Genomic DNA, 24,278 nt, shown 5'->3' on the forward strand with positions numbered 1-24,278 from the left:
GTAGCTGTGCAGGGCTTCAGCCAAAACTTGATTATTCAGATGAATTGCTTATCAGTCCTGTTGATGGCAAAGTTAGAAGGGATATACACCTCTTGAGGAAGGAAAGAATGATTTCTATAAAAGCACTTGTTAGAATAAGCAGCATTTTGACCTGTGCTGCTAAGTTTGTTTATAAACTTAGCTCTTCAGAGACACTGACAGTTTTGTCCTAATTGTTGCCTGGACATTTTCAGCACACTTTGGCCTTCCTTGTAGGAGAATACTAAAAGAAAATGAACGTACCTGCTGTCAGAAATACTTTCTTCTTTTTTTTTTTTTGAAAAAAAACCCAAACAAACAACAACAATCTGAAGTGCGATGTGTGCATACAGTAAAGTAATAAACTGCTTTTTGGATGTTTGCCTTCAAGTTAGAGAAAATGTAGTTGCATTCATTTGGCTGAGTGTACCTATCTCTGTGCATTATTTAATATCAAATATTGTATGTTGATTTTTAAGTTCAATAAATGATTTCTAGCACAGTATAAACTTTATGAAGGGTTATATTTTTGTATTATGTGGAAATAACTATTTCAATTTATGTTATGACACTGTACCATTAATAAAAGAATGTAATTGAGAAAGTAGTGATGCTGCTTATCACAGGTTTTCTGATTGATTGTATTATATGTGATGCAAATCATCTGCGCATATTCCTTAGCATATACTGAAAGGTGCTGCAGAGTTCCTTCATTATGGTGCTTAAACTTCTTTCAGATTTGGGAGGGGGAGAATTGCTGTTCTTGCTTACAAACTTGGTGCTACCTTATTTATGTTCCACATGTTTGTAGTTCTTTATTTGTAAAGCAATATGTGAACACCAAGTGAGGCATAAAGGTCACTGAAACTGTTGGAGTTCAAGCAATGTAAGTATTTCCACAGTTTCAAATACTTTTTAAATAAAGCCGGCAGTGCATTTTAATTGACTGTCTCCTTCTGAAGTCCATTACTGTTCTGAAATGGAGTTTTTTGACAATGTGAGAATAACAGTATAAGAATTTTTTTTTCAAATGCATACAGGTGATAATGGTCTTAGTTTAATGCTGCAGCTATCCAAGTATCTGAAGTTTAATAGCCTAAAGAACCTGTGCTTAGCAGATGTTAAAATGCAGCATGCCTTCACATTTAGAAAATGTAAAGGCACACTGTGCATAGACAAATAGTCTGCAACAGTTATTCATAAAGGCTTCTTGTATGGCTAGCTATATTTTGAATTTGGAGCCTTCCTAGAAACAGATACGGAACCTGTATTCACTTGGTATCCTTTTTACTTTAGAACAGATTCCCTATGTATACAAGACAATGTTCTTGAAATTGACCTGAAAATGAAATCTAGCTTGCTAAAACTTGAAAATCAATTAAAAAATCCTGATTTTTTTTAAAAATATATATACTTACATACCTATAAAATTAGAATAGTTATCATGTTAAAGGTGTTACTGATGTGAATATAAGTTCATTTATATAACAGTAACTGTTACATATTGTGGACATGGAGACTGTCAAACATAGTTTTCCAAATGAATACAGTGAATTAAAATGCTGGAAAGGAAAGTGTCATTAGTAACATTTCTACTAAAGAGTGGCACTAGTGTGAAGTCTAGTTTACAAGAAACTCCATGGATGGATGAGGATAGTAAAGAAAGAGTTGCAGGGAGAAGGAAGGAAAAAACAGAAAGACCTTGAGATGGAAAAAAGCTTGAGAAGCAAGAAGGTGAGAGAAATTTGCTAAAGATAACAAGAGTGAAGTCTAGTTTACTGAGATTTTTGCAACCTGATTTGCCACATCTGCGTTGAGAGGTTGCACTGAGCCAAAGGAGATGCAAGTTCTTAGTCCTTTGTCTAGTTGCAGATGTGTATCTGACAACTGTGGCTAAATATAATAATCACAAAGCTGCAGTAGGTGAACTTTGAAAGTTTGCTTCAAAAGACTTTGCACTATTTTGATATGTTTGATACCTTGATATTTTGATAACTTCGGTATCCTTAGAAAGCTGTTTCTAAATTGCTATGTAGAGATAGTAGTTGGTATACTTTTTAATTCTTATTCTGCCTTAGACTTCTAGCAATTCTTGGAAATAGTTTCTTCAGTTTCTAATCTGTGAGAATCACTGCTTCATTGTATAATAGTAAGTGAGTTTTGTAACTAAGGAGGCTTCTGACAATGACTTGCTTCCTAGGGTGCGGAAGGAAACTTTGCCATGCCTGGTGTCTCAGTCCTGTGCAAAGCTTTGTAAGGGTGATCGCCTAAAAACTTTGACAGAAAAAAAGCATTCAGAGGTTGTTTAAACTAGCTCAAATTAAAGTGTGTCTGAAAATCGGTCCCACTCAGGGGATTTTTGTGCTTTATTTAGGGCTTGGGGGAGCTACATCTTCAGAATTCTGTAACCTGAAAATAGATTTGTCTATACCCTTCTTTCAAAATCTAAAGCTGCTTAGTTCTTTTAGAAGTCAGGTGGAAAGAGTTGCATCCTGTTCTTCTGTTCTGGTTCAATTGTTTAAACATTCAGCTGGCTCAGTGCAAAGGTCCATCTGCCACAGCTGAAAATGAGTCAAACCTGTATCTTGAAACATATTAATCTGTCTCAGGCCTCTTGGGGAAAAGTTGCTCTCATACTTCCATGCTGTTTATACATAGACCTTTATATAACCTCATTGTGGCATCCCTAAAGTTGCATCAGGAATGAATGTGGTGTTGTGGGTATGCCATAAGGATTGCTTTTTTTGTTAGATGCAGTGGATTCTTTAGTGTACTTTGATGTTTGTCATGGATCATGCTGCTGTTCTAACAGCACAGTGTCCACACTAGAGGCATGGCTTTACAAGTTAAATCCTCGAGCACCTATGTTCTTCAGGTTTCTGTTTAACACTCAAGCACTATAATTTCCAAGGATTCAGATGTTCTACCTAGTATTCATTCTGGAACTGAAATGATATTTAAAAAAAATCAAGTTGCCTTCAAATGTATTTTGTAATGAATATGGTCCATACAGAGCTATAATTCTTCCCCTAATTTTCTTTTATTTTTCTGAAGGGAGAAGAAAGATGTAAGAGAAGTGATAAACAGAAGGTATTCTTGCTAGTGTGATGGTTAGAGAACATGCATTACCTGTTGCTCCAGGGGAGTGTTTGGATAGATTTGTGGCCTAGATTTGTGCACCTGGCAGAGCATGGGAAGCTGAAAAGTCCTTGACTAGCATAAGCAGTACTTAGCAACAACTAAAACATCAATGTTTTATCAACATTATTCTCATCCTAAATCCAAAATACAGCACTAGGCCAGCTACTAGGAAGAAAATTAACTCTATCCCAGCTGAAACCAGGACAGATTCTAAATAGACAATATAAATGAGGAAGAATAAAAGAACACTTATTTCCCTTTTTACTGTTTAATGAAATGTGTAATATAAACCTGCACTAATTATCTCTTTGCATGACTTTGCATCTGTTTTGTTTGTTAAAGTCTGAGAGGAGATCCCCCTGCAGTGTAAACCTAAATCTGAAAGGAATGATGGGGAAGAAAGTCATAATTACTGCCTACTTGTCCTGGTTTTGGCTGGGATAGAGTACTGCTTATGCTAGTCAAGGACTTTTCAGCTTCCCATGCTCTGCCAGCTGCACAAGAAACTGGGAGGGGGCACAATCAAAGTAGTTGATCCAGACTGATCAGAGGGGTATTCCATACCATATGACATCATGCTCAGTATATAAGCTGCGGGGAATTGGCTGGGGGCAGCGATCGCTGCTTGGGAACTGTCTGGGTATCGGTCAGCGGGTGGTGAGCAATTGCATTGTGCATCATTTGCTTTGTATATTATTATTACTATTATTGTAATATTGTTATTATTACTACTACTATTTTACTTCATCTTATTTCAATTATTAAACTGTTCTTATCTCAACCCAGGAGTTTTTCTCACTCTTACTATCCCATCAGGGCAGGGGGAGTGAGTGAGCGGCTGCATGGTGCTTAGCTGCTGGCTGGGGCTAAACCACGTCAAATCTGCTTTCCTCCACCTCCTTTCTAGCAAAACTTCAGGGCAGAGCCACGGAAGAGAAAACTTTTCCCTGTTTACATACACTTTGTGGAAAGAGAGGGTAAAGAACACTGGTAACCTACACTTTCATTTGAAATCAAATTGCTGGATTACATGAGAGGTAAGTGGGTGGTAAATCTATGTAGGAGATGTGATTTTTATGAGCTCTTTTTGGAAGACCTTTCCTACTGAAAGGGTAATGAGAGAGAGTTCCCTAGGAGAAGGATAGAGAAAGTAAAAGTAATTGGCGAAGACTGAAGGACTTAGGAAACTCTGTGGATGAATGACAGTAGCAAAGAAAGCGCTACAGGGGGAAGGAAGGGCCTTGCGATGGAGAAAACCTTGAGAAGCAAGAGGGTGAGAGAAATTTGCCAAAGGTAACAAGAATTTGAGGCTGATTAAAAGAAAATTAATTAGGGAACAGTTGAATGAAAGAGATCCCATAACAGCTTTGTTTTTGAAAGGCATTTGTTTCCTTTGGGACATCTTTCTCTCTATGGTGGATAGAAAAGAAGTCAGGAGAAAGAAGAACAGTTGGTTTTGTGACAACCACGGATTTGTGGAATTGGACAACTGTGGATTTTCTCTAGCTTTTTTTCAGGACACAGTGTAAAGGGCTTAGACACTACAAGTCCATAAAATAATCCAGAAAAGCAGTATTTCCTCTGTGTGCTGTGTTCTCTGTACTTTTGTTACTGGCTTCCTTGGTAGTATTCACTTCACTATGAAGCTTCTTTAGAAGTGTGAATGACTCATGAATGATTTCCTCTTGTGCCAATTAACTGTTAAACTTTGGTCTTTTTGGTCTCCCTGTGGACTCTTAGCAGGGAGTTTTAATTGTGAACACTGTAAAAGTAATATGGCTCTGCAGGTCACTAAGCTTGGGTCTCCTTGACTACTATTTTGAAACTTTTACTTTAAAAAATAACCTTGAATGTGATTCTCTTCCTCATATCATATCCTTCTAACTTCATTCATCAATTATTGACTGCTCTCATAAGAAGACTGGTTCACCTTCAAGGCAATTACCTTCCATTTTATAAGACATGTGCCTTGTCACCTTACCCATGAAGCGTGAAATCATGCATGCTGCTGCATGCATGCTGCCACCTCTTAAGAACAGGCTTATCATTTGAGCAGTCATTTGAATCCCTCCCAAAAAGCAGTGTTTATTTGGGTGGAGGGAATTTACCAGTACTGCTTCTCTACTAACAAATGGTGTCTCACCTCTGCCTGTGCAGATTTAGCCCTACAAGGAAGTCCCTTTCTGACATCCAGGATCCCTGACTGCATGTGACAACCTCTGAAAGCCAGAAGGAATGTCAAACTGCAGAGCAAGAAGAATCAGAAGAATATGCAGCTGATAACTTAAAAAGTAGTTGTTCTTTTTTTTTTTTTGATGTGTACTTAGAAATGCAAATTTTCCCAATCTGACTTGCACAAATTTAGACAAAATTCTTTTAAGTAACAGTGTTTCCAAAAGGAGTGCTTCTTTGCATTTTTTTGCTGGTGGTTTTTTTTTTATTTTACCATTCAGTTCAACTTTAAATGCAAGAAACTATTTTCATAAAACGATGATGAAGTGATGGTGTCTGAGAGCCCATAAACAAAATGCTCATTACATGTATCACAGTGGTTTCAGACTGCTCAGGCATAGCTAGGATTAAGCCTTTGAAATGTGAGGAGAGATTTCAGGTCAAAGCAAATTCTTACAGTTGTGTTATAAGCCATTAACAACAACAATAAAGCATATTTTTTATCCAAACAAGTCTAGGAGAGCAGGATAACACAGTCTCTTTCTTTCAGTATGACCTTTCAAACTGACTTTTCACTCTTCTTTCCCTCTTCTTTTTTCAAACTTCACCAGAGCAGAACTTGAATTCAAGTGACATGTAACATGCATCTTTCCAAAGGATCTTGCTAACGTATAATTTTTAATTAAATATAGGTCCTTGGTTTAGTTTTTGTGAAGTCACAAGGCTTTTAATTCGTCTCTCTTACTGAAGTTGCAATGATTAAAAGGTTAAAATTCAAAGTGGAAGCAATAAACCTCTCCATAAAACTTCTTTAAACTTACAGATGGAACTATCCTGAGGTCTTTAGGAATACTTAATACAAAAAATTCCACTGAGGCACTGAGCCATAAAAATAAGGTATTTGCACACAATTCCTTTGTGGATACTAAATCTAACTAGTTGATTTATAGTTCTAGAGCAGATTCTTACTGGAAATCTAAAGGAACTCTGAGAGCGAATGGAACTTGACAGATGAAAGCATTTTCAAGACAGTTTTGTGCAAAGAATTTATTCTTTCACAACAAAGGGCCATAAAGAGCAACCTTTTCTTTAGCATGATAAATTATAAAATCACATTGCTGTGTTCCTTTAAGTTATCTTACCAAATAAGTGCAAAGTATTCCCTTTGCCATTGTCTGAACATCCTGAACCATTTACAACAGAAATGGGAAAGCTGCTTGAATAAATGTGCTGTGTTTCAATCACTTCCTTGTAGCCTGAGAAGGTGGTTAAAAAGACAAAAAGAGTCCTTTTTTTGTGGGCATGCTTATAGACCTGCTTTGCAGTAAACTCAGAAGTTTGTGTGTACAACGAAAGATTATTTGACAAACACCACAATAAAGGTTCATCAGAGGTTGATATATAAAATATTTTAGTTATGTTTCATATAAACCATGAATAAAATATAGTTACCTGCAGTAGAGTCACAGTCAGAAATCTTAAAACATCATGTCATAGATGCACAATTTCACTGGAAGTATGCTATAAGATTGTAAGGAGGAGGGTGCTGGCTTCGAGGAACACAGATGCACCAGATGATACCAACAAAGATAATCTGGGTAAAGCCAACAAACTTGCCTATTCCATTACAAATTGCTGAGTAACTATAATCACAAAGTAGCAAATGGCTGGCATCCTATCCCAGTGTCATTCATCAGATAGATAAATACACCCATCTTGTTTATATCTGCACATTTCTAGTAGTGATTGGCAAGTAAGTGTGTGTGCATGGTTTGAAGCAGAGTTTGCACACAAATACATACCGGGAAAGGATTTACTCTCTGCACAAATGCACAGAAACAATCTCTTAGCCAACCTACATCTGGAGTGCTACTTAAAAGCTTTAGGAAAACATGTTTTTAGAAACCGTTCCGCTCTCATAATAACTGTTAGCTAAAATCTTGAGCTTGGCATGCTAAGAAGTAACTAAACATACGTAACTAAATTGCTGTGATTTAATAGGAAAAGCAACAGAGTAGGCAATCCATAAATTAGTAAAGAGTTATCTAAATGAATAACTTTCATCATCATATTCAAGCTCATCTTCCTCATCATCCTCCAAAAGTCCATATTTAAATTTGCGGTAAATTGTGCCATCCTGGCCCATATATACAATATCACCTTCTTCGTCACCATCTTCATTATCTTGATCTCTAAACTCAATCACTTGATCATCCTGATAACTGGGACTCTCGTGGTAGTTGCTCATGTAAGAAGGAAAGGTTTTGGAGTGATTTGTTAGCTTTTCATACCCACCTCTGTTGACAGCCTGGGTTTTGGCTCGTGATTTTCTCCAGATGAATACAATGGCTCCGATGACAAGGAGAAGCAAAATGCAGGTAATAACAAAGAAAGCAGTTTTGCTTTTGCTCTCAGGTGGTAGAGTGGTCCGTAATACACAGTCATCTACAACAGCAGTTAATAAAAAACAGATTAAATGAGCTTGTGTGCATGTGTATTGTGGGGGTGGGTATTTGTCTTAAAACACCCAGTACAACATTTAGGCCTGCTTACATTTTTGAATGCATTTGACCTTACTCTGCAAGTACCACAACTGTGCTCTTGTAGCTGTGATGGTATAAGGATGTAAGCAAGGTTGTTGGGATAGCTAGGCTTCTTTGTTAGATTAGAAATAATCAGAAAGAAGCAGAAAAGCTAACAGATGATGAGTTTAAAATGCAGTGATTCAGATGGCTGTCCACTGAAGCAAGCACTTCCCAGTCACCTGGTTTATGAAATACCTGGACGTTTAACACAATAGCTGTGAGTGAAAGAAGGTGCCGTCTCTCCTATCAGTCGCAATTGCAGTTACTTGTGTAAAGCCCTTCCTATTCTGCTGATGGAGCAGTAGAAACACACTGTCTGCCTGCAGCTCAGCAGCACATTTTTTTTCTCTGTTCCCCTTTTGATTTTTAAATGCCAGCCTAGTCAGTCATAAAGCCCTTCAGCACTCTTACTGCTCTTTGGCACGGTCCTACCTTGTGTTTCACTGCAGTCACAGCACTCTGGGGTGCCTGCCGGGTCAGAGTCATTGCAGCAGGGCAGGCAGCGGCTTTCCTCCAGGTAGAGCTGCATGCTGGCTGGACAGACCGTGCAGTTGAGAGGCCCAGGTCCCTTGCACTCAGTGCATGAGCTGTCACATCTCTCACACTTGGGCTTATCCTCCTTCAGACACAGAACACAAGCAATCAATGCACCTTTCATTTTCGATTCTTTGGACTTGACCTGGCAGTTCTGTCCTGTCATTCACTGTCTGGGTGATCATCTCTGGGCACCATGGGTGTCAATGGCAAAATAAAGTAGGGAGTAGGAAAACTAAAATTTGGTTCATATTTCCTGGGTTCTCAGTGATCTGCTTGTACAGAGAGGGAGGAAATTGTTGTAGGAGGTTAGTTAGAGATCTCACCTAGCTAGACAGTGAGTCAAAATTCATTCAGACTAAGCTCTTTGGCCAGAAAGTGTGGTTTTGTTTTGCTAGTCTCATGCTAGCAGATCTATGGTGCTTTGGCAGTGACGATGGTAAAGTGGTCTTCAAGAAGTATACTGTCCTGGTTTCGGCTGGGATAGAGTTAATTTTCTTCCTAGCAGCAGGCATAGTGCTGTGTTTTGGATTTAGTAGGAGAAGAATGTTGATAACATGCTGATGTTTTTAGTTGTTGCTGAGTACTGCTTATGCTAGTCAAGGACTTTTTCAGCTTCCCATGCTCTGCCAGGCGCACAAGAAACTGGGAGGGGGCACAGCCAGAAGAGTTGATCCAAACTGACCAAAGGGCTATTCCATACCATATGACGTCATGCTCAGTATATAAACTGGGGGGGGGTGGCCGGGGAGCAGCGATCACTGCTCGGGAACTGTCTGGGTATCGGTCGGCGGGTGGTGAGCAATTGCATTGTGCATCACTTGCTTTGTGTATCATTATTATTATTATCATTACTATACTGTTACTATTAGCATTACTATTTTACTTTATTTCAATTATTAAACTGTTCTTATCTCAACCCAGGAGTGTTTCTCACTCTTACTCCTCCGATTCTCTCCCCCATCCCATTGGGGTAGGGGGAGTGAGCGAGCGGCTGCGTGGTACTGAGTTGCTGGCTGGGGCTAAACCATGACATGTACTCAAGAATATCATTAAAAGTGACATGGGAGAAGCAACATGAAATATTCAGGGGAAACAAAAAGCAGCTGCAAGAATGAATTTCCTTTCTAACTTGGGAAGGAGCAGAAATAAGGAATAAAGCTGGCTGAAAATTTTCTAGCAAACCAGGTTTTTATTAGATTGTGTTGTTTCTGTTTTACAGAAACAGCTTAGATTCCAATATACTTCTCAAATACCAGATAGGCTCCTGAGACCCTCTGTGTACAAAGAGTACTGGAGATTGTCGTTGTCACATCTACCTTGCAGAATGCTCTGAACTCAGGTAATTCAAGGCTTCCAGTGTTCGCAGTTCCCGGCCTACTGGGAAAAAAGTTGCTATTTTTCTGCCATGGTACCAGCACCCCATATGGACTGTGAGAATCTGGAAACTCCAATAACCTTTCATCAAACTTGTGTCAGACCTGCGAGGCTGGTTGGCCTGAATTGAAGAATCTGGGCAAGATGGGAGGGTTGTAGGGGGAGGTCCAGTTTCTCAGAGCCAGAGCTCTTGCAAAGAACTGTGGAGCTCTGTGGCTATTTCCTCAGGCTCACAGTTATGGAGCAGCACTGCTAAGGGGATATTCCAGGCCAAAGACTCCAGGGTATGCAGCATCTCAGGCCAGCTGGCTTGCCTTGCTGCTATATGCTTGAATAAACACCTTTGGAAGGCAGTTGGTGTGGAAATCTGGAAGCTGGAGTGCCCAGACTTGTGGCACAGACCCAAACCTAATTGTGGTCCTACTCTACTAAATATACAGCTCTGTTAACTTCAGCCTGTCTCTCCACTAGACGTTTCTGCCAGCAAAGCTGTCAATCAGGAATGCAATGTGATTTCTTACAGAAAAAGCAGCAGAAATCCATGGGGAAATCTCAGTTATACTGGAAGAAAAAATGCGCTATTACTAATATAGCTGATTTTGTTCATATGGCTTTGGTATCACTGTTGATGAAGTTGTGCCTTTGTATTTACTGGTAGAGGATTACTCTATAGTGGAGAACCCCAGAAAGAGAAACAATGCTTCCTCTGCCAAGAGAAGAAAAACGTAAGTGTATTTAAAGATAAGCAACCTTGAAAACTCAGAGAAGAGCATTCTGGGTTGTTTGTATTGTGTTCAGAAGTTGAGGTTCAGCATACAAATCACAGGACAAAATGCCTACAAATAGGTACCTCTTGTCCTGGTGTCTCCTGGACTTTGTATTCACCTACAAAACAGTCTGAGTTGCACATTCCGCTTAATAAGCTGTAGCTCCATACACAAGATGTGCAGCTGAATGCTCCGCTCCCTAGAAAGGCAAATAAAATAACAATATTACAGCAGGAAAAATTGTCATCTAACTTCCTTTAAAAATTATACTGACTACTGCCACCAAAGAAAAGGCTATTTGTCAACAGCAATAATCAGCAGTGAGGAGTCCAGCATGAGGACGTTGGTATTAGAAAGAGCTTGGGCCTAGTCTTGAGTTTTTATGTGTTCACAAATTGTATTTCTTAGGTATTTTGATATTAACGAAAAGCTGATTTGGGAATCAGTTGAACAGGGAAGTTCTGACACACTCAGGAAAATCAATTAAGTCAGTGCACTGAAGTGATATTGTGGAAAACCTTGGCCAAATGCACTCCTTCAGAAAATCAATATTTACTAGGCCTGCTAGCTAGCCCTTTTCAAACCACAATGAATTAAGGTATGTTTATGTTTCAATAGAAAAATAAATTCTTCAGGTGCATAGGAAAAAAATTTCCTCACTAGGTGCAAAGAGAGCATCATGCGCACTTTGTGTGTTGGAGACTCTTTTTGAAGACAGATACTACATGTATTATTTCTGTGAAACACTGAAGTGAAGGGTTTGTCATATGATGCACCTGACAATTTCCCTGCAACTAGGCATTTTCTGCCACTGTCTGAAAGGAAGATAATGGAAATGCAAGTAGTTCACTTTAGAAGCAGTTAAACAGGTGAAGTTAGCAACCTTCTATAACCCAGTGAATTTACTATGTGATTTTTCTGAGCAGTGCAGAGTTTGCCTTCCTGCTCTTGAGAAACAAGAGACACCACAACACTTCTTTGCTCTTACATCAGCAATGCAGATACATTTCAGAACACCTACAGGTTTGCTGTTTAGAAAGACTGGCTTGTGTTTTATCTTAGTGTCTCTGTAATTACAATAGAAAATCTATCCTATAGTATTTACTGCAAATAAAGTAAAAACCAATGGAAGTAGTCTGTAAATTAAAATGGCTATCTTTTTGTGCCAAATCCAGGCCAAAATATTTCTTTGTTATAATGTTGTTATACAATTGCATTTTAATAGTTCTTGAAGGTGGATTCACGCTAAGAGTTATTTCCACAATTTTAAATATTATGTTGCAATTAGCCATCTGTGCCATCCAAGTATATCCACTACCCAAAACAAATTTTGTATATTACAATTTGGTGTGGTCTAAGCTGCAGAGTGGCACCTGTTAGCTATCATCTGATGCTGTTCAGATAGAACAGGCCACCAAATAGGTCCAAGGGGATTAAGAATTGGATGAATTTGGAAGAAGAAGAAACTGAATATATAAGCGTGTCATAGAACAAAACAGATGGTCACTCAGAGTTAACTTAGAAAAATACTTAACTATATTAAAAGCAGTGGACTTCACTGCTTTTTTTTTTTTTTTGCTTTTCACTCTAAAGATATGCTTTATGGCTTTATTGTTATCTTAAGTGTTGTTAGCTGTTGTTGGCCTTTGTAGACTGTAAAGATGTGTGGTTGGATTTAGGTTCTTCGGCTTTCACAGAGTAACACATAGTAGGACAGGTCAACAAGTGAGATACTATTCAGTTATTATTCAGTGTTTGTGTGAGAAACAAGGTCCAGCTCTGTAACCAACAGAGCCCCTTTTTTTTTTTTTTTAAGTTGGCGAGCATCTTTGTGAGAGGCCTGGCTGACAGAAACTTCATTACTGTGGTCAGTTTGTTTCCATTCACTGACTTGGCACTGGGACTCGCTCCCAGCCTTCCATGTGAGCGGCTGCCTTTACACTTGCGCTCTATGGGTGGAGGCAGCCCTGCAGGAAGCTTGGCAGGAATTCATATCTTTTCTTTGATCTTGATCAATCACTATGCTAAAAGTAAGGTGGCAGCATGGAGCAGCCAGCCCAGCAAGTCACCTAGGGCCAGGGAGAGCCCGGCAGCCCCGGGGGAGTTCTGCATCACCCACTGCAGCTACTTAGGTCATGGACAGGTTGGTAGCGCTCTACGTGGTACACCTCTTTGTGAAGGGTTTCCGAATCTTGCAGCAGAGTGTAAAAACATAAAAAAAGAGAAGGCAGGTGTTTTGATAACCCTTTTTCTAGTCAAAGTGGAGTGTATGCTTTTACCTTCACAAGTTCGGCAGGAAGGGTGGCATCTTTCACAGACATTGTTGTCCTTGCTTTCATAGTAATACTCAGGACAAGAGCTAACACATTCATTCTTGGAGCGCAACAGGTAGAAATATGTATCACAGAAAAGGCAGTCTGTGGGTTGAGGCCCCATACACTCCTTACAGCCCTTGTGGCATCTCTCACATGATCCAGTGGAGTTTTGTGCAAAATATCTGAAACAGATCAGTTAGTCATGGCTTTGCATAAGCCTAGCAGTGACAGGAAAGCCAAAATATCCTTCATTATTAGCTTTTACTGTGATTACACCAATGTATAAAAGTGATATTGATGTCATCACAGTAAAAATTTGCAGTCTCAGTGAAAATAGAATGAATTGCCTTTAGTTCCCCTTGGCCATCAGAATTCAGCTATAAAGAAAGACTTTGTAAATTGAGGGTGTATAAAGCAAAGCTTTCTAAAATCTAGGGTGAATTCAGACATGAAGTAAGTATCTAAATAAGCAGGGCTCAGAAAGCTCAACTCTGTTTTGGCTCTGCAAGAGATATCCTGGAGATGTTGGGTAAACACTGAATTCCTCACTGCTCCTGATGACCTGCTGTCAGATGGAAATTCAGAAATTTTGTATTTCCTTTCAGTGTGCAAACAGGCTTAGCCAAAGGATACCAGCAGAGGAACAGCATTCACCTAGGCTGTGCTGTCAGAGAAAAAGAACAGCTGCACTGTGGTTCTGTTGAGATGTGGTCATTGCAGACTTCCAATTTAATGGGATGATAACTGAATTTAACAGCCAGTATGATCGTAGTGTACTGCAGAATGAAATGGACCTGAACCAGAAACTGTGGGTCCACTTCCCAAATTTGAATTTGAGACATATTCACAAGAGCACACTGAATTCAGATTTTGAAATTAAATGGACTCATATTAATGAAGTTGCTGGCTAGAATTATGAATCCTCGGTTGAAAGGTGTTTTAATGGTTGGTTTTATTATGATCCATTATAAACATTCACTCAATGCAAACCAAAAGTAACCTCATCAGAAATTCAGGTTAAGTGAAGGCTGCAAGGAAGCTTGAAAGAAGTTATACTGTTTCCTGTGCTCAAGCTGACTAACAGATAGCTTAGTATATTTATTCTGCTTCACGCTGTTCTGTATAAACCTAACCTAAGAGCATCCTTGGAGTGTAAGAATGGCCACATCACATCAAGCTGCTCCTGATTTAGGCACCAACTTTACAGTTTGCTACTGTGACGGGAGGTTTTCCACCACTTCTGTACTGGGACAACATAAGAATTTTTCACTGAAAATAGAATTCAGTTCTATTTCACTCTGAATTAGAATACGGCAGAGTGATACCATTTCTCAAAGCTCTCCCTGTGATGTAGCTCTTAGCCAAACATCTTGGACCTTACCCTGCTGGACACTGGTTTACACATCCTTTTCCTTGTCTGTACCAGCCTGGTTTGCAGGAAAGGCACTGAGAGCTGTGTTTTCCAGTGCAAGTGACACAGCTGCTGTGGCATGGAGAACATTGTTGCTCATTGCTGTCAACGTAATACCCATCTGGGCATGTTTCAACACAGGTTGTATCTGCACAGACAACAATGCAGAATAACACATCATATTCAGTATTTGCTGCCATAAAAACATCTCACAGCTGTGCTAAAGGAAACCCTTTATCAGGAGATGCTGTTAGAGTGTGTACCAGAATAAGAAAAGAGAATGTTGGTATATAGTAATTATTTTTTGTTTCTTCTAAGTCTTGCCAGTTCATTAGTCCTCATTTCCGTGATTCATGTACATTAGCAGGCTTTTCAGAATGGATAATTTTTTATCTTTGGGAAATATAAATGCATAATACATAATAATGAACAGCAGCTGTGATTTTTCAGAATACACAAAAGAAGAAATAGTAATTAGGAAACTGTCTGCATTGCCATTTTCCTTAGGTTTCACTCTAAGCATCAACCTCATTGCACTCTGTTTATATGACAAATCTCATGGTAAATCTGGGATTGAATGACATCTGTTCATTGGTCTTTACCCTGTCTGCTGCTTTATGTTCTAGGCATAAATGCCTGTAACGCTGCCAAAAGTACCAGGTACATCCCACTTTTCCCGTGAGATTTCAGAGGGTCATTAGAATGGGAATCTTGGATGAAAAGTTAGGACTGATGCAACTAACTGCAAGTGCATAAAGCTAAGAGAGCCGTGATTACTTAGTAGCTTGTACTCATTATCTAGCTTGTCTTTATAGTTTTCCTGCTCAGGTTGCAACTGGGCAAAAGAAGTTACTTCCCCTTATTTCTACTTTTCTTGCAATTCTTTCTCTACTCCAGGATATATATTTACATACTTTCATCAACTTTACCAATTGTAATGGTGCAAAACAGCTGAGTATGTTGATAAAAAAGACAGCTATGATGCAAGACCTCAGAAATTAAAGAATGCCAAATCTGCATCAGAATTAGACTCAAAATGCTCAGGTTCAGTTTTAAATCAAACTGACTTCAGATTTTCCTGCATGAAAGATAATTTTAATCTATTTTTTTCTCCCAATTATTTTCTAAAATTTTTGTTTGCTTTTTAAAGACTATGCAAAGAAGTAAGGTTTAAGTTCTGGGATTTTATACTTTTGACCATTTGTTTCTGAGACAATACAGTTTTTTGCTCCAAAGTCAGAAAAGCAGTTTTGCACCTCAGCCATCCACTAGATACTGACCTAATGATCCATAGAAAACTTTTTAACAGCTCTGCTTAAGTATTTCTTTGCTCATCAGATCTCTGCAGGGATTAAACAAGCCAACATGAAAATGCGAGATCTTTGTGTGTTCATTTTAAAAAAAAAAAAAAAAAAAGCTAAGGATATCCTTCTTGTCTTTTTAAGTTCTTTGTAGGAAACAACAGGAACAGTACATACCAAGTAAATGAAATGTGAAAGTTTTGTTTAGCCATGAAGTTTGTTGCCACTTAGAAGTCCTGATTTGGCCCCAGTGAGTGGCAAGTCCAGTCTCATAAAAAGTTTCCAGGTAGCCCTGCAGAAGTAATTATCTCTGCACAAGTTATCTACTTGTCAGGTCAACTTTGCAATATTTAGATTGGCTGAAGAAGCCCTAGATGTTTCATAAACATGACAGAAACTTGCCTATTTTATGCTTTCAGTGTAGTATAAAATCCAGAGGCAGGAGCAAGACACTTACTGAGAAGATAGCGGTCATTCGCACAGCTAAGACACTGGTGTTCAGTGGGTCCTGAGCAGTGGAAGCATTTCTTATGACAAAGCTTGCAGGTCTGAGTTTTCTCAACGTAGTACTCAGTGTGAGAGCAGTATCCAGGTGCCACACAGTGCCCATCATGATTCAGCATCAGGCCATTTCTGCAAGTAAGGCACGCAGTGGAAGAAGAACAAGTCTGGCATGTCCTATTGCATGCTGAAATGGACAAACAGTAGGAATGTCACCATTTCTTGTTGTATTTCAGATTATTATTTCAGCTTTAATTTTGCAAGGAGCAGCCATCATCTCAGGATGAGAGTCTGTGGGAAACAGAGCAATAGCTCTGCTTCTGCATAGTCGAACATTTTACTGTTATCAATATTATGCAGCCAGTTCCTTAGGTTTCCTTTTGCACTGGCACTGCTTTTGCTGAGCAGTGTTTTTCAACATACTGTCTCCAGCAATACTCAGCACTTTACCAGAGTGGTCGCCCATAATATTAAACACATCTCACTTTGCTACCTCCCTCTCAGTTTTCTCCAATTTTTGCTGTTCTAAGCTATGCCTTGTTATTTTTCCACATTAGCTATCTCCTCTGTTTCCAGGACACTGATAGTGACATAAGCTGGCACACACAGGCCCTTTTGGGATGGTCTTTAACCAGACCCACTAGTATCTCAATAACGTCCTGGGGAAAACAGCTGCCAACCTTGGCAGTCTTCAGTGGCTTCTTCATAGTAAGTCCCTTCAGGGCACTCTTCAAAACACATGCCACTGTAGAGGACAAAGTGGTCAATGGTGCACACAGTGCAGTCATCTGAGTCTGGCCCATCACAATCCTTGCAGTCTGCATGGCAGGGAAAGCAGTGCTTGTCTTCAGCGTAGAATTGAAAAGGGCAGTCCTGCACACACTTGCCCTCATGCAGGAAGAAGTTGTCCATGCACTCTACAGAGAACAGCAAACAACAGGTAAGCAAATGGGCAGCAAATTCTGAGCTCTGTAAGTGAGGGAGTGAAGAAATCCTAGGAAATCATAAATTCTGCAGTGCCTGTCATAGCAGGAGGTAAAAGGACAGCTTGGGAAGGTAGTGCTTTCTTTTTCAACTCTTTCCCCTCCAACCTGCCCATAATGGCCCAACTCTTACACAGCATCTTCTGTATTACATCAAGAGATTGAGAAGCCAAGCCATCTGTTCAGCTTTGGTGATATTAACCAAACCACGCTGCCACTGAATATAGGTGAACTTCTGCTGAGATATTGTATCTGCATTGTGAACTTCCTGCAAAATCAGGGATGTCCACATCTGAAATTTTGTTTGGTTTGTTATTAAAATACGAGTCTGGCTGGAATATATGGGTCTGAGTGTCTGTCTTTGCACAGAGCTGGGATTCAGCTGCTAATTTTGAGTACCTTGTTTATGTTTGGTTTTTTTTTTTTTAAATTTCATCCATGTTTGTGTTTCTGGAATGACTTGCTGAATACTAAGTATCCCGGAAATTTCTGTTGGGGCATTCAGACTCACCAGGATACCCAAGGCTTTCCTAATATACTTCATTACAGAGATTTCATTCTCTACCACGAGTAGTCATTTGCAAAAATGGTAGAGAGATGTAAAGTTCAACCAAACTAGGAAAGAAACATTCTGTATTTCACATTGTGTATGCAGGTGTTTAGGCATGGATACACTAGGTCAGAAATATAATCAAACCAGTAGGAATCTCCGAAGGACAACAGACCAGACAAAGCAATGTGCAATCTTTACAGATTAATGGTTTAGACTGAGTCTAATCATAAAGCACTGATTGTTTAGCCTCTGTCAGAGGTTAGCAAGGATATATGCATTCCTTTTTTAAATTTTGCTCATTACAGAATTTTTTTTTTCTTTTCTGTCAGTCTGTCTCTAGACAGATCCAGATGGATTTTAGCCAAGTCAAGACCAGTTTTTTATAATACCTTTGCATGTTTCATTGTGAATGCACTCCTGACACATTTCAGGGCAGTGTTTGCAGATTCCTTCAGAAGCAAAATGCTTCTCTGAACAGGTAGGTTTACATTTCCAGTGCTCCAGAAGCAATGGACTGTTACAGGACAGGCATTTGGTTGCACTTCCCATGCATGTCTTACAGGATCCGCTGCATTCCTTGCAAGTCTCAGAATCATTAAAATATCCCCTATTGAATGAAAACAAACACAAAGCAAACTGGTGGTCAATGTATAGTTGTCAAACAGTCCAGGCTTTAAGAATTATGAGCATATATGAGGCTTGCTCAGCACACACATTTCACTGGATCAAACAGGTTCTTGCCCATCCTCTACTTACACCCCCTCTGTCTGAGAGCAGAAAACGTGCATGGTTAGTGTTATGAAGGGAGTGTGACCTTCCTTTTTTCTTGCACTTGCACTAAGAGATGTTGGACTTTCTTTCTTGCTTGTTTCTTGATTTCCCCCTTAGATAAGATAGGAAGATCTATAATGTTTGGGAAAAGAAAGATGCAATCTCTAGTCTTGTACAGCTGACTGTCAACAGTGATATAAGGGAAGGACAGAGAAGTATAGCCTCAGTGGCCCTAGAGAAAGAGAAGAGAAAATCCTGGAAGTGTGAAGGCTGGGAAGAGTAAGGAGGGCCAGGATTAAAAAAACCCAACAAAACCAGGATGCTTAAGTGGTTAAATGCTTAACACTTAATGCTGCATTTAGTGACAGCAAGCTAGAGACAGTGAAGAGGGAGCATGTTTTACTGGTGTCTGTGGTGTGAGAGCAACCATAGACAACCACAGTTGGGACTATTAGTCATAAAGAAAATATAACAAAAAATTGCGCCTATATTTCAGGAGAAGAGGGATAAAAGGAGAGGCTGGATGCATTCCAATCTGTCTACACTCTCAAAAATGAAATGTTACAAGGTTAAAAGGCAAGCAAGTCCACATTTTGAGGTGATTGCTAATCTATATATATATACAGCCGTTGATGAAAACTAAGGAAGAAGTTGACATAGAAAGTAGTCCCAGAACATGTACTTCATATTAAGAAGGTTGTTCTTTCTTGTACAGGGGTGCTTCTCCTTTCCTTCTTGGAGATGATCTTTCCAAAGAAAGGCTGAGGAGATGCATCAGGAGAAAGGTTAAAGAAAAGATAAGAAGAGCTGTGCCTGCCATCTATTGTCATCTTCTTTTGTTCTCTTAACCTTGGTCATGATCCTGCATCTATATCTCACCGTCCTGTCTTCTCTTGTTCCAGTCTTGAGTACTCTGCTAGCCCAGTCTTTCAAAACCCTCTGTCAGAAATTATCAGTACAGCAAGTCAACCCTTCCCATCCCCTACAGCATGTCCCAAAACTCAAAAAAAACCCCTAAAAAAATCTCATATAATCGTCTGCTCCAGTGGGGAATAGTTATGCCTCAAGAACTTTGCCTTAGAGGCTAAAACCAGAGTTTAACCATGGTGGGCTTTGCTGAATGATGTCTGGGAAGCCATTATTTATAGTCTGGAATTCGGGAAAAAGGGGGATAATAACAGCTGAAAAGACTGGTAATACATGAAAAGGTTTAATTTTGTTGTACTGACCCTGTGTGGGATACTTGTGGGGAATGAGTACTGAGAACAAAAGTATTGGTGCCAAAACATTGTCTTTGCTTGTATGCCACGATTTCTGATATTAAAAGTTGTTTCTGGACTAGAGCAGGCTTTAGTGCAATTACTTTGCATTTACTGTGACATTTGATGATCAGAATCAGTTCTTCTGGCCCTTATTGACTTATTTGACAAAGTCAGCAAGAAAGTACTGCCAGGGAATTTGTACTGATCATAAGAAAAGTAGGAATGCACATTCTAAAGAAAAAGGTTAACCAGGCAAGACCTTCATACAGCATAGCACAGGTTTTATGTGATATATAGATATGATGAATGCTGATTAAAAAAGCACAGAAACAGGAGAACCTGATATATTCAAGTGCCTGGTCTAATATCCATCACAGTCAAATGGGAATCTTTGTTTTGGAATTCCATTTATTACAGGAAAAAGTAAAGAATATAAGCCAAAGAGAGAAACACATCACTGAGCACTCTATTTCCATACCAGGACTCTGATACATCCACTTTCTGGGTTCACACCCCTGCTCTGTACTACTTTGAGGAAGGAACAAGTCAGGAGAATAACTAAAGGCTTATTTTCAGTCACCATAAAGAACCATCCGAAAGTACCATGGTCCTATTGAAGTCAATAGGAGCTGTACCTTCTGTCATAGGATTTCATGTCTAGTTTCACTTTTGATTTTTCACTTTTTCTCTAAGCAAGAGAAAATGCTGTTTATTCAGGCCAGCTGAAAATTACTTTTACCTTGTGGGAGTTTCTGGTAGCTTAGGTTACATTAAGGTCTCCCTTAAAAGGTTTATAGTGGATCCGAACTTTAAAGAGAAGGAGCACAGTGAGAAAATAAGGAACAGTCATCCAACAAGAGTTACTTACTCAGGGCATTCCTGTAAACATCTGCCTTTGTGGAGGAAGAGCAGCTGGTCCTGTTCAGCCTGACACTTCTGACAGTGCCAGTGGTCGGAGCACACCTCACAGCCATCCATGCACATCTCGCACTTTCCACTTGCAACATTGCCAAAAGATTTTTGAGGGCACAGAGAAACACAGGTATCATGGATAAGAAATTTTCCTGGCAAAAGAGCAACCCAGGTGGGGAAAGGCACCAATTAGAAATATATTTAAAAGATTCCTGCCTTGGATGGCTATAAAAAAACCTTTCAACTTCCTCAAATTTTAACTTTATACTGCTTAAAAACATGAATAAAACATTCTCTAAGCCATTTCCCAAAGTAGTTTGCTCAACCTTCACTGAAATTTAAGGTTAGAAGGAATCATCAGGATTATCTAGTACATCTTCCTGAATAAATCCCTATTCAGTCATTCCTGCATCATGTCTACAACTTTTGATTGAAAAGAGAGAAAAGGAACAACATCCACCTAACAAATTTTTTACCTGTATTGCCAAGGACACATACTTAATTCCTAGCTGACGCCTGACTTCAGCTGGCCATTATCTGATTACCTGGCTATGCTTTAAGCTGTCAAAGAACTTTCTAGTGACCGTTGAGGAAAATATTCCCTGGAGGTGTGTAGGATACAAAATGTTTTAGGCTTTTGCAAAACTTACCCAAAGAAGCTGAAGTCTCTTACCTTCTGGACACGAAGTACATGTGTCAGCAGCTTTCTCACAGGTCCTACATGAAGGGTCACAGGACTGCAATTTTTTTTTTGCATCTGGGATGAAAGGAAAAAAGTTCAGTTTTTTACTTTCTTATAGGTTTTTTTTTGTTCATTTCCTCTCCCTTTAGGAGGGCCATTTCCTATGTTTTTTTCTAAGCTGTTTTGAAAATGTACCTCTGTGAATTTTTGGAATTCACAAAGTTGAAGAACTTGATGATTGTGTCCAACTCCACTCTCTTAAAAGGTAAGTTAAGAGTTGTAATAAAGGCAAATACAAACATTATCCTGAGATTCATTAAGGCATTGTTCTGGACTGCTCATTGCAAATGAGAACAATAATCTTGCTTAATGTAAGCTTCAATGTAGTGCTCCAAAACCAAATCCAGATCTGTAAACCTAATAGATTACAAACAGTAAGAGCTAGAAAGTATGTAAATTTGGGGAACTTGGTGTAGTGAGGTATTTGCATGGAGATTTTGTACTAGCTGGTTGCAGAACACCATTACTCTGTAACTAAGGGAGAAAACTCAGAGTTCAAAGGAGAAAGAAACGAGTGTTTGGAAAGAAAATCTGTTAAATAATTCTCACCAAAGCCATTGCCTGTTATTTCCATCTGAAAGGAAGAGTCTGATGTGTGTCAGATGGAGTTTTTATGCCTGTGGAAAACTAAGACTTTGGTTATGCTTTGCATAGACTTTATTCAATGTGTTATTCAGCTCCAAGATGACAAGGAGATTCAAGGATGATACTTAATACAGAGAAAGTCTGTCGTGCAATGTGATAGGTCTCAGCATGCAGCTCTGTATTTGGATCCAAGCAATTATAACAATTGGTAAATGGATGCCTGATGAAAAAGTAATTGTGGGCCAGTGGACAGAAGACAGTAGCCTTCTGATTTTGCTGAAAATAAAAATAAAGAATAAATCAGAAGTTGGTTGCAGATTGAGCTTTGCACCTCATTTAGTACATCGAGCGCATCCTGCCAATTAAATATGTATGATTTTGTAAGTTGATGCACTGTCTGACAATATGCATTAGCCACATGCAGCATACCACTACACTTTTTTGTTCTGCCTGTTATGGCAAGGTAGTTTAAAATGTTGACATTTTGAATGAAAGTCATGAAAGCAAATGCTTTGAGTAAAAAGAAGAGGGAGGAGAACAGGAGACTTACACAGAACCTTTCCCACAAGGGGAAATGGTGGGCATTTTATTAAACAAAGAGGCAATTGGTAGAAAAGTGGGTATGTGCATAACATGGCACAGGGGCAGAAGAAAGAGGAATAATGATAAAATTATTAATAATTATTATTATTTATAACTGTACTGCTAAATAAGCTGACCCATAGCTGTCTCAGTCTAAGAAGTTAGGTCCACATTCAATGTGGCTAGGAGATGGTCCATAACAATATGTCACATCCACATCTGACCCTACCAGCAGCTCAGAACAGCTTAAAACCTCTTTGTGCTAAAAGGTCTCTCAGCATGCTGTCCCTAGCCACAAGAAAAACGACTCAGGAGGGTCCAGGAACAGGACAGCAGATCAAAACCTGGCTGTTTAATGGTAGGGCACTCAACAAAGACATGGTTAGTCATTCTTTGCAGGACTACTTGTGAATACTACCTGCACAGGGCAGTGAAAGCCTGTAGTGTTACAGCTCTTGATGGTAACTGGCACAATATTAAGCAGCGCTACATATAGCAGAAGATTAGGAGAGGTTTTCTTGTCAACACCCTTCTGGCTACAGCATCTCTGCTTCCCTGAACAAGGGCCCAAGGGTGGTTGCAGGGTCCAGGCACAGGCCGTAGGATCCACACAATAATGTATGTAACAGAAGAAAGCTGCATAGTGTCAGGGTGAATGTAGATTGTGACATGAATGTAGACTGGAGACTGGGTCTGCTCAGTTGGAGGCTAATGGATGAAGTATTAGACCCTTGTGTACACCCTGCAAGACAGCAAATAGGTTTAGTGTTGGCTTTAGTAGCCAGAAGTGTTGATGGTCATGGTGCATCAGAGACCTATCAAGGACCAAGACAGGTGGGACTAGGCCAATATTTCAGTAAGTACTACCTGAAGACAGTTTTCAGCTCCAAAGGTACAGAGGTCTTCTGGAGGTAGAAAATGCCTAAAACTGAATTGTGAGATGTGCAGACTCAAGGACTGCTAAACAGCTGACATAAAAACCCTGGGTTTGAGTACACAGGAAGGCTGTGTCACATTTATGACTTCATATTGACCACAACTGAACCTAAGGGGTATAGTATCAAGTAATCATCACTGTGGAAAAATTAAAACCTCTGGGAAAGCTCTTTGGAAAGACCAGAACAAGTGAGAAAAGTACAGAGTCCCTGGCTTGTGGAAGAAGAAAAGGTGGATGTATAAGCATTGGGAGCCCAAGACGTGGAGAAGGAGGGATTTACTATTAAGTAACTTCTGAAGTTGCAGGGGTGGGAACACAGGGGTAGGTATTGATGAAGGACTAGAGAGACACAAGGAGACCTCAGTGCATGAAGCAAGTTCAGTGCTACCTAAAGCAGCAATGAAATGCCCCGTCTTCTGGTGTCAACAGTATAACTGGGGCCTCTTGCAATGAGGTTCCTGCTGCTGGGGAGGCCGTTGTCAGATTCATTGAACATTCAGGATGAAAGGAAATTTCTTGAAAAATCCTGATTAGGCTCTGTACTTTGTGCTATCTATGCATAAGTTATATATTTACATATAGATAAATAGTTGTGTAGTTTAGGGAGTGAAGAACTAGAGTTACAAATTCATTTTAAAATACAATTTTTAGTTGCCTGTAAGTTTCACCCTTCTTGAGGAGAATGAGCATTTTGTTCCGCTTTTCTTAGCCCTTTTAATAGTGTGGATGGCTATCTTGTAAGGCTTTCTGCAATAGGAGGCCCTGTGAGTTTAGATCCTTTCTGTCTCTTGCTAAGATATTTTTATGGCTTTTTTTCCTGCTGAAGATC

At 39.4% G+C, this 24,278-nt stretch overlaps 1 protein-coding gene across 1 annotated transcript in view; it reads right to left on the reverse strand.

The window, feature by feature from the left end:
• Positions 1-7,372: 7,372 nt before the first annotated feature.
• PCSK5 (proprotein convertase subtilisin/kexin type 5) overlaps positions 7,373-24,278 on the reverse strand; it is a 264,877-nt gene continuing 247,971 nt past the window's right edge. Inside the window, exons 28-37 of the mRNA XM_075725783.1 lie at positions 21,277-21,360; positions 20,560-20,755; positions 18,048-18,265; positions 16,803-17,039; positions 16,079-16,309; positions 14,291-14,468; positions 12,874-13,091; positions 10,678-10,793; positions 8,349-8,535; positions 7,373-7,776 (exon numbers count right to left, since the gene is read on the reverse strand). Coding sequence (XP_075581898.1) covers positions 7,373-7,776; positions 8,349-8,535; positions 10,678-10,793; positions 12,874-13,091; positions 14,291-14,468; positions 16,079-16,309; positions 16,803-17,039; positions 18,048-18,265; positions 20,560-20,755; positions 21,277-21,360 — 2,069 coding nt within the window. The remainder of the gene's footprint in view (positions 7,777-8,348; positions 8,536-10,677; positions 10,794-12,873; positions 13,092-14,290; positions 14,469-16,078; positions 16,310-16,802; positions 17,040-18,047; positions 18,266-20,559; positions 20,756-21,276; positions 21,361-24,278) is intronic.

Source organism: Pelecanus crispus, chromosome Z, assembly GCF_030463565.1.
Source record: "Pelecanus crispus isolate bPelCri1 chromosome Z, bPelCri1.pri, whole genome shotgun sequence".
Classification (NCBI taxonomy): Eukaryota; Metazoa; Chordata; class Aves; order Pelecaniformes; family Pelecanidae; genus Pelecanus; species Pelecanus crispus.